Raw genomic sequence first — 11,023 nt, 5'->3', positions numbered from 1 at the left:
ATAATAATAATAATAATAATAATAATAATAGATGAATACCTTTAAACAATGGCAAGTAATATGCTCGCGTAATTCAATCAATATTTGGTTGATAATGTTCTTTTCTGTATAATTCGCTAGTGACAGATTTTGATTGGATGAATGGTCATGTAAACCATCTACTTTTGTAGAAGATCTGGTTAATGATGATGAATAAGTTGTATTGATACCTATAGCACATGAATTCAACTTTTGATTTGAAATAATTAATTTGATAAATGTTGAATTATTGAACCAATTTATCCATAAATTCGACAAGCGAAATCGGAGAGTCACATGTACGGTCATACGAATGATTAGAGACTATGGAGTGCACGATTAAGAACATAGTGGTGCCATATTTGTAACAAAAAATAGGGATGAGAGATTAAATACATTATATTAGGTAATTGAAAACATTTTTTAAAAATTATTAAGTCAATATCATGTGTGAAATTATAAATGTGTCGTTCACATTCTTTGTGTAACCATCGTCTTCTTAAAAGCTCGAGATGTGATAACCATTTTGCTCTATAGTGGTAATGCTTCACCGAGACAAAAAGAAGGTTGAGATGATTGTAATAAAACAACTAACTGAATTTCTCGGGCGAATGAAGAAGGGTCATGGATTAACAATACCAGGAAAATATGAATTGCTTGAAGTACGCAAATTTAGATAACCTCTTTGCCCAATTTTAGACATGTCAAGATCCTCTTATCACTTCAATAGCAACATAACTAACAGATCTTCTTGAGCTAGTAAGAAAATTATTAACAAATAATTCGTTTACTTAGCAAATTAATGTGAGTATTTACTAGATGAGCTATGGCACAAAGTTAACTGAATTTTATTACACACTATGGACTCATATAAAGCGCCATACATTTAGTGGGTAAAAATGATGGAGAACCGAGGTGAACTTAGCCCATTCATCTGGATACGAACAGAATATGAGACACTAGTACATGACAAGCGATAAGGAAATTTTTTAAAAATATACCATCTGAAAGCGCTGTTCAGCTTTTAGTTAAAAGTTTAGTTCTTATAAGCCAATGACTGGAAGGCTAAAGTTTTGTATATCGACACTGGAATCAAATTACGAAAACTTATGGAACGAATATAGATTAGAGCAGATATATAACATAAGTGACTAAATAGAAAATATACCTAAACAATAATACACAAGTTAAAGATAAGAACGTCGACAGAGAGAAGAAGGGTGATTTGTAAAGTAATCATTAGTTTTATAAATCATCTTGCTTCCTTTCAGTTAATTCCCAATGCAAGCCTACTTATTCCAGTTTTCATGTCATTTCTAATTTCGCATTACATTCGAGAATGCTCACCTTACGATACTAGTCTGAATATTTAAAGTTAACATTCACCACTCTAGTGAATAATATGTAAGAACCCACTTAACAGGAGGAAAAAAACCGATTACATATTAAACAATAAAAAAATCAATAAAATGTGATATTTCATTTACACCAAGATAACACAGTCCAAGTTTTCGTTTTAGAAATAGTCCAAGTGTTACACCTTGTCTAGGTAAAAGATTGATAGGTAATTTGTTATCAACAGCTGATGATATTCCGATATTTTGATTACTTTCATATAACTTGTCGTTGGTACAATATATTTGATGAGTAGATGGAGAATGAAGAAAATCGTGAATACATATCACAGCCAGAGAGATACTATCCAGTAAGCGGTTGAACTTAAAAAGCGTAGAATTGTTTGTATTTACTTTTTTCGGCACATAGTCTATGATGGAAAGAAGCAAGAAAAGACTAAATAAGAACCAAAAAAAAATTTATTAAGAATACGAATTATATTATTATCATTATTCTCGCCTTTCTCTTTGTTCTTAACAAACACTAAACAGTATCAGACAATGTAATTTAAAGAATGGAAAACGAAACTTACGACTTTATTTAACCAACTGTATAAGTAATTAATTAAACAAAACTAAGTCCTACGGAGCCATTAATTATCAAAATATTAGTTGATTATTAAAAATATTATGATAGAAGAGAAACATTTGTGTAAAGAAACTAAGAAGAAAGAATATGAATGACAAAATCGTTAGAATATAAAAGTGACTCTTTGATGTTCTTTATTTCTATAAATTTTCTTTGTAGGAATAACTATACTACTTATTAAGCTGTCAGGATAAACAGACAGCTAATTAGTGAAGGCGTATGAACTTTTTTTGAGCATGAACCCCATAATAATGAATGACTTATTTTTAAACTAGGCGCTACTAGTATAAAAGGTGGTTTTATAAAGAAATGACAAAAAACACACCATACTTAGACATAATAAGATTATAAACGGGATGTCGCAAACACTGATTATACGTAATTCGTCCACCTAATGGTTTTTCAGCATTAGCATATCAATTAGGATTAGACGAAAAGAGATCAACCTACCACATTGAACAAAAGTTTTTCAGTAAAACTTTCAAGCTTACAAACTTGTGAAAATCCATCTAGAAGCATTCACTTAAATGTAATGTGGGCTTTAAAGGTAGAAGACATTAAATGTCAGTCTGAGATGCGTGGGTACGTGTAAACAACCTGGTTGAGATCTGAGCGATTATCGTAGCAAATACTTAAAAATCATATGATACTACTCAAAGTCAGCGTTTGGCTTTAGATCCCAATTATCGAAATTATTTTTACACCTTTAATTCTGAGAATTTATTTATTTATCTTGAATCATATCTTTCGTGTCTAATGTATTTCTGTATTATCACTGATATTACCACTTCTATAGTCTCTGTATTCATCTAGGTGTCTGCTGATCAGATGTAGTAACTTGGACCGACACACACACGTGACAGATTCTGTCACTTTTGATTGACTTATTAACTCATTAAAGACTTCTACAGTTAACATTAATTCAACGCTGAACTATATATATATATATATATATATATACATCGCATTATTCAAAGCCAAAGCTAATCTTCCAGTAGATAAACTTGGAAGTACTCAATGACTAAGATGAATGATGCAAACCACCACAAGACGTAATTCATACAATTACACTTGATTTTTTTCCTGTTAGGAGTTAAGATACAATATTATGAGAAAATCCAATAATGCAAAGAGTTCGGTGTTTTTTTAAAAAAAACAGATGAATTCACGTCATAACTAAGGACTGTATTTTACCGCTTCTCAACATATTGATTAAAAAGAAAATCAATAAACTCTGGCAATTCGGAAAAAAAATTCAATCGTAAAAATACCCATTAACTTACCAAATAAATATAATTCCATTAGGCGTAGACGAACTTCAGCTGCAGAGATGAAATTCTTTTCATCAGAGTACAAATGACTACCGTTTATTATCGCATTAGGTTGATCAACCTTCTTTTTAAAATAACACATCCAAAGCCAACAGGGCAATTTGATTAAAATTATACTAAGCAAGTTAATTCCGAATTTAATTAGAAACCATATGCATAGAAAAATATATCGAGGAAAAGAAACCGTTGATGCAGATTGAGTCAATTCGCAATGTGTACTGCCAAGTAAATGTAAGCATTGCTTCAAGTGATAATCAGCAACAGACCAAGTTAGCTTTAATTAATGGGGATAAAAATAGGTTAGCAAGGATAATAATATGCTATATACTTTTAAAACCATTACCCATTAACAAATCTAAACTGGAGTTTGAAGTCAACGGACATAAACCAAAGTGAATTGTTGTACATAAAGTAATGGAGGGTAATAGGGAGACGTCAGGTTACCTAGCTTTTTGTTTAATATCTGTTAGTTTTTAAAGTAGGGATAACCGTGATAACTGTTTACTGGTTCATTTGATTATTTAATTCCTTTTCTAGTCTGCTAATATTACTGTGTCTCAGAGATTACTTTTTTGTTACATATAGTTTTTCTGCTTCAAATTCCTCTTTAAATTTTAAGCTTTCATTATCTTCTGACTTCTGCCTACCTTTCATCGTGTTTGAGATTAATATTGAAGTTTAGAGCGTCAGTCATACAATCTTCTGACTTTATGTATAGTTTTATGTTAAAATAATGCTTTAATCGATTTTAAAAAGGAATCACCCCAGACCAATTGTGGAACCTAGGCAAGAGCACAGGGGACACCAGAATAAATTATAAGACCAATAAATCTTGACAGCCTTTCATGGATTTGTAACAAATTAAAACAGAGGAATTAGAAATATTAGGAGAATAATCCTGAAGCGATTTACAAAGAAATTAGCGTTTTTGATCACCTTACAGTTTTTCTGAATTAATGATATCCGTTTTAGCCAGCAGATGAGTAGCCAAAAATACGGTTTTCAAAGAGTAAGTCACATCTTCTGACCACTAATAATCTATTTCAATTTAGGCTACCTCCCACACAGATGAACAAACAGTATTAGAAAGGTTCAATACAACCTTCTTTGATATACTGACAAACTTAACGAATTCAACATAACTCTCAACAACAGTTTCCAAGCTTTACAGGACTTACTGTAAGAAGCAACTACTATGAAAGACGATTGGAAAGAGATCAAAGAGTACTAACTTTAACGTGTCAGGAGGTTCTGGGCCGCAAGAAACATCATCATAAGGGATGGGTCTCTATGGAAACCATAGACAAGATTCAATATAGGAAGACAGCAATTAACAATAGTCGAACACGAGTACAGAAAGTCAAGCCACAAGATGAATACACAGAAGCAAACAAGTAAGTGAAGAAGAGCATTAGCACCGACAAGCAGTAATGCATGGAACAGCTAGCAACGGCATTGGAAAAAGTTGCAAGAGAAGGAAATATGAAACAACTATAAGATACGACGAAGAGACTAACAGGGAAATATGACTGAACCAGAACCCGGTCAAGGACAAAGAGGGCAAGACGATCACCAAGATTCAAGAAGAGAGGGACAGATGGACAGAATACTTTGAGGAACTCTTGAATAGACATGTTCCATTGAATCCAACGGACATCGAAGCAGCACTCAAGGACTTTCCCATAAATGTCACTCCGCTAACGACCGAAGAAATCAGAATGGCCGGCTATCAGATAAATCAAGAGTGGGAAAGAAGCGGGGCCTGAAAGTATACAATCTGAAGCAACGAAGTTAGACACAGAAGCAACTGCAAACATGTTCCACATTCTACTCAACAAGATTTGGGAAGAAGAACAAGTACCATCAACAGACTTGAAAGAAGGATACCTCATGAAGTTAGCAAAGACAAGGAGATCTGAGCAAATGTGAGAACTATAGAGGCATCACATCATTGTCAGTACCAGGAAAGGTTTTCGAGTGTTGCTGAACGGGATGAAAGACTCAGTAGACGTCCAACTTCGAGATCAACAGACTGGACTCCGTAAGGATCGATCGTAGACAGACCGAATAACGACATTACGGATCATCGCTGAACAATCAATTGTATGGAACCCGTCGTTACACAACAACTTCAGTGACTATGAGAAAACATTTGACAGTGCGGAGAGGATGACGTTGTGGAAATTTTCTTCGACACTGTGGAGTAAGTAGCTGAGAAGATCGCCAACATCATCTGGAATTCGTACGACGGATTACAGTGCAAAAAGGTGCATGGAGGACAGCTGACAGATGCATTCCAAATGAGGACCGGAGTCAGACAAGGCTGCTTACTCTTCCGCTTCCTCTTTCTTCTGGTGGTTGACTGGATTATGGAGACCTTCACATCTGAAGGGAGGCACGGAATAAATTGGATAGTTTGGATGCGACTAGACGATTCGGACTTCGCAGATGACCTATTCCTTCTATCCCATACACACGAACAAATGCAGATGAAGAAAATCAATGTGTCAGAAGCCTCTGCATCAGTAGGCCGCAATATATACAAAGGAATAAGCAAGATCCTCAAATGCAACACGGAGAACACCAACCCAATCATACTTGATGAAGAGACTGTGGAAGGGGTGGAAAGTTTCACGTATCTGGGAAGCACACATATAAGAAATCATCAAACTGCATCATGAGGCAAGTGCTAATTCAGAATCCAGGAGGAATGCAGAAAAGAGGAAGGTCAAAGAACATACTACGTCGAGAATTGTAAGCAGAAATGAGAAGGATGAATAGCAACTGGAAAAGGTTTGCCAGGTCAGAGTTGTTTGGAGTATGCTGGTGAGCGGTCTATGCTCCTCTATGAGGAGTAACAGGAGTAAGTAAATAAACTAGTATTTAGTAAATGAGTTGTAATGACATTTAGCAGCAGCAATAAACCTTACAAATACTTAAACGTTGAATACTATTATTGGCAACGGCAATAGCAATAGGTTTTAGAGTAGAAGATTTTCAGATACACTATCAGTTTGATACGCTGACCAGTATATCTAAGATATAATATGCGTGAACATTCACTTACAAGATTAGTTTTATGTATCTCGATAAAGCTACTTATTGGTGGATTTTTTATAATACATCCTAAAAATAAGTTCAAACACCACGCAACTTTGAGACAGAAACAAACTGCGGCAGTTTTCATATATACAAAAGCAATCCCTAAGTCAAGTTTACTAATGACTGAATAGTTAGACTAGCAGAATACAAAAATACGGTTGAAACAGATGAGAGTTATTCGACGCAGCATCAGTCCATGAAGTCATTGATTTTTGGTCTTGGCCATGTTAGCAGTAGGTGCACACTACTTCACTAAAGTTCTCGCGACAACAATGATCAGTATTTGGAGATGTTGGGTGGTATTGATTTAGAATCGATTGTAATTGTGCAAATGCATTTACTTCTTAACTTGTTCAAGATGAGTTCTAGTATTCTTCCATACATAACATTTAATCGTATCCTTCTGAAAACCATATTCTAAATGTTTACACTTCCTCATTATTTCGGTTCTTTTTCTATCTATCCTGTTAACTTCATCTCTTTGCGCTGATGCGGTTTGGGAACTTCAATTAATCCACATATGTGAAGGGCTTCACATTGATTACGATTGACTGACTCGAAGGATAACTAATTCTGCAGAGACGAGGAACAGAAATTGAAGTCTGAGGCGTAGACTGACGGATTCTAACTCAGTGGTCTAAAGTTAAAGCACTCATCGTAAAACATGAAAGAACTGATTTCGATCACTGATCAGTCCCAAAACCAAAATGAGATAACTGTCAAGTGTTCGTTTATTTGCAATAGTCTAGGAAGAAAACCTATCGCAAAATCCATTTCCCATGTCATGTGATATACATTGCTCGTATTGAATGAACTGATAAGGCTTGATGTAGTAGGTAAGAGATGATGCTACAAAATACCCCACAAATATACAGAAATATGAGGTATAATTCCCAAACACTAAACCTTAATATTTGGTCTGTCTGTTACAGAAAATGACTGAAGTTGAAAATCCAGAAATCACTGAATCTCAACTCAGTGATTTGAAGGTTAAGTGACCATTCTAAGACTTGTAAGTCCTAGGTTTCATCGGCGGTAGGGTTGTGGATGGGTACTACTGAGGACTTCCACACTAGAAAAAAGTAACTATCCAGTATTTCTCGATTATCAGTGGTCAGTTCATGACATAACCCATAATAATTTCATTGCATAAAGTTACGCTTGAGTAGGACTAGTGTACTGAATTGAATTATTTTCACTATAATAATCATGAAGTAATAACTATAGGTTAAACGACATAAATGCGACAAAATGAAACAAGATACTGATAAATTTACTTTAAAATAAATAAAAAAGACATTAATCCTCATGATAACTATACTAGGTTATGTCAATTAATCCATGTGTATGTAATAAATGTGCTTAAATACATAATTGAGAACTGAATCAATATGAAAAGTATTTTCACCTGACTAATAGCTAAATTAGCTTGTCTAAAATGTGATTTAACCTCATACGATGAGACTGCTGTATTTCTTGACTTTGACCAATAATAACTATAATTAAAAAGATGAACATGGATGTGCTTTTTATAACAAGCCCATGAACATAATAATAAAGCAATGCACCATTGTAAAATATACATTATTGATATAAGCCATGAACTAGGCATAATTGTTGTGATTATGTTCCCGCTTCTGGAGGTTGTGCTGATAGATGCATCGAAATACGAGAGCAAAGTCCTAGCATTTGATATTTTATTGTCTAGGGAGAAAATAACAATGAAATAACAATAAATATATGTAGTAATACTTTAACTGTTCAACAATAGACGAATGAATTAAGTGTAAATTTCTTCAAAAGTTATTGTCTGATGAATCTTCTTAATGTGCATTGATTAGACGATTGGTTTACCGATATCCAACTTTTTATAGTGTCTTAATTTTAATTATTTGACTGACTGAATGTTAGAACAACACATGTAAGCGAACAATTATTTTCAATTAGATCTTCATCAGGTTCTACTCTAATATACATGAATATCTATACGAATGTTGTACACATCGTTTGTCGTTTATTAACTGTAGCAAATTAATCATAAACCAGTTACTTGAATTCGCACCACAAATATACTTATATTTATGTAAATTTATTATTTATGGTGTACTATGGTTATGTATACTTGGTACAACCACGTGAGCTTTGACATTTAAATATTATAGTAATAAAAGGCGTTCCACTGTTCTTCTGATTTATAGTTTGGGTACGAGTGATAGAGCTCACTTGGCTTCTGCCAACTTTAGTCACTTGTAGAGTAGGCAGAATGTCTGTCTGTCAACCAAGAGGTGAGTATACAGATTAGTACTTTACTCCATGTTATTTTATGGTTATGAAGAAAAGGTCTTTAAAAATAGGGGATATTTTTACGCTACTAGTATTTAATTTGAAGTCTTGGAAGCAATACTTGCATATATTGGGTGCCATAAGTGAGCACAACACGTTGAAGTTTGATGCAACAGACTCAACAAAAATAAAAAATCCGAAATAATATGATAGGTTTTTGGCTTGTCCTATCGAGTAGTATCATCAAATGTTACAAGTGTGGCTTAGATCGAAGTTTACAAGTTCGTGTACTTTGATCATTGAGTTGCATTATTATCTTACGGAGATAAATACCACTTAGCTAAAGTTGATGCAGTATCTGAAAAAGCCATCTTATTTGAATCATACAGTACTGCCGAAGTTTTAGACATTCATGTGAAAACTATTTGTATATCATCAACGTATTTTACAAAACACAAGTTATAGTAAATTATAAATTAATCCAAAACGTTGTGAAGGAAGCCAGAAATAAAAACAGAACTGAATAATGAAACAACATTCGAGTTCCGGTGTGAACATGAACTCTAGGATGTAAGTACATCTAGCTGACGAGTCCAAAGTAAGACGAAACGGGCGTCCTGAATTCCACTGCTAACCACCATCCATCTATATTCATAAAATAACATTAGTTAAGAAAAGGTTTAGTAACATTCAATGAATTTACCTCTTGGGCTACTACTACCACTATTCATATATACTTGATTAGTTATTTGTGCTGGATTGAAAGCAATAAGGCATAAAGCAGCAACGCATAGAGTAGTTCGGGCTATCACTTCATTATAACCACCACTAATTGGATGATTTTGTTGATTTACAGCAACATTTGGCATATTAGCTTTTGTAAACACAGGTGTATGTGGACATGAATTTGTTTCACATAATAGCTGACATACAGTAGGGAATTGTGCTTGTATAGTATTATTTCTATTACCATTATTATTGTTAATGTTGTTTGTTGATATTAAGTTGAATTTTTCTTTTATATGTGAAACAGCCAGTTTTTTTACTTCCAAGTCATGATTAACTAGCAAATGGCTACATCTTGCCTTGGTCGGAGTAAACAATGCTCCTCGACCTCCTCCACCATTGGAATCATCGGCTAGAAGTAGAAGAGAAAAGCAGTATATATATATATATATATATATATATATATATATATATAACAGACAGAGATGGGTGTAAAATGAATACCGCCACGTGATATCTGGTTACCAAGTCGTAAAGAGTTTATTTACACTAAATAAATAATTTCAATAAACAAATACAAATATGATTCCATATTAAAATCACGCCAGACAATGGCCAAATTTAATGTGTACATGAATATATTTATAATATAAACAAGAGAAGTTACGAAAATATTTTTGTTAGTCTATAAATGACCCAATTTATAATTTAAGGTCGAAAGAATATGAATCGTTAAGAAAGAAAAATATTTAACATAAATTCAGCGTTAACAAACTAAAATGATCTGAAGTAAACAACACTTTTTTCAACATCAATATATTATTACTTGTGGAAATGAGTGAGTCAACTTTACAACTTTACAGAAACAACTTGACAATCGACATTTAAAGACATAAAGTTCTCAAAGTTTCCGAGTGATCAACTTTAAATAACTAAAATGTCTACAGATAATAAGAACAATATCATCAAATCTAGTTGAATATACGCATAATAAACTGGGCAAATCAAATAAATCTTATTGTGTCTCGAGATTGGATGGTAAGTGGAAGACAACCATGAAACTGTAATAATTGGATTAGTTAACTGGTCAAATGCTTATCCGTTTACCTATAATAACATATAAGCTATAAGCTTTTTCATTCGGTATCCTAATGCGGCATTCTACACAATCTTATTTTCTCCTCTATCCATTGGGGTTCATTAAGCGTTCGGACGGTGTGTAGTATTTGTAAACCTTAGATCACAACAATCTAATACCAAATATTTTAAAAACTGTTTTACGAACTTCTGTATAACCCTATGTCAGTACCACCGGGTAGGGTCTATTGAAAAAAACGGAAATCAGTGACTATTAAAAGCGAACGAATGAAGCATTAAATTAGTCGAAATCAAATAGATATTCATACTATTCAGACTGTTTTAAAAAACCCAATCAAACCACTAAACTATTTGTACAAATGAAAGGTATTGATGAATATTATATATATATATATATATATATATATATATATATATATATAGAACTAGATTATCATTATACGATTTACCATTCTTGAGCTATCCCTAGTCTATTAATTACT

General features: G+C 33.3%; 1 protein-coding gene across 1 annotated transcript in view; it reads right to left on the bottom strand.

Moving 5' to 3' along the window:
* Nucleotides 1–8,057: 8,057 nt before the first annotated feature.
* The window catches only part of Smp_000530 (zinc finger transcription factor gli2), a gene marked incomplete at both ends in the record, with an annotated part of 81,030 nt that continues 78,064 nt past the window's right edge, over nt 8,058–11,023 (bottom strand). The window contains 2 exons of the mRNA XM_018790404.1: nt 8,058–8,138; nt 9,455–9,855. Coding sequence (XP_018646315.1) covers nt 8,058–8,138; nt 9,455–9,855 — 482 coding nt within the window. The remainder of the gene's footprint in view (nt 8,139–9,454; nt 9,856–11,023) is intronic.

The sequence above is a fragment of the Schistosoma mansoni genome (genome assembly GCF_000237925.1).
Source record: "Schistosoma mansoni, WGS project CABG00000000 data, supercontig 0113, strain Puerto Rico, whole genome shotgun sequence".
Taxonomy (NCBI): Eukaryota; Metazoa; Platyhelminthes; class Trematoda; order Strigeidida; family Schistosomatidae; genus Schistosoma; species Schistosoma mansoni.
This window is presented reverse-complemented; position numbering and strand designations above follow the sequence as displayed.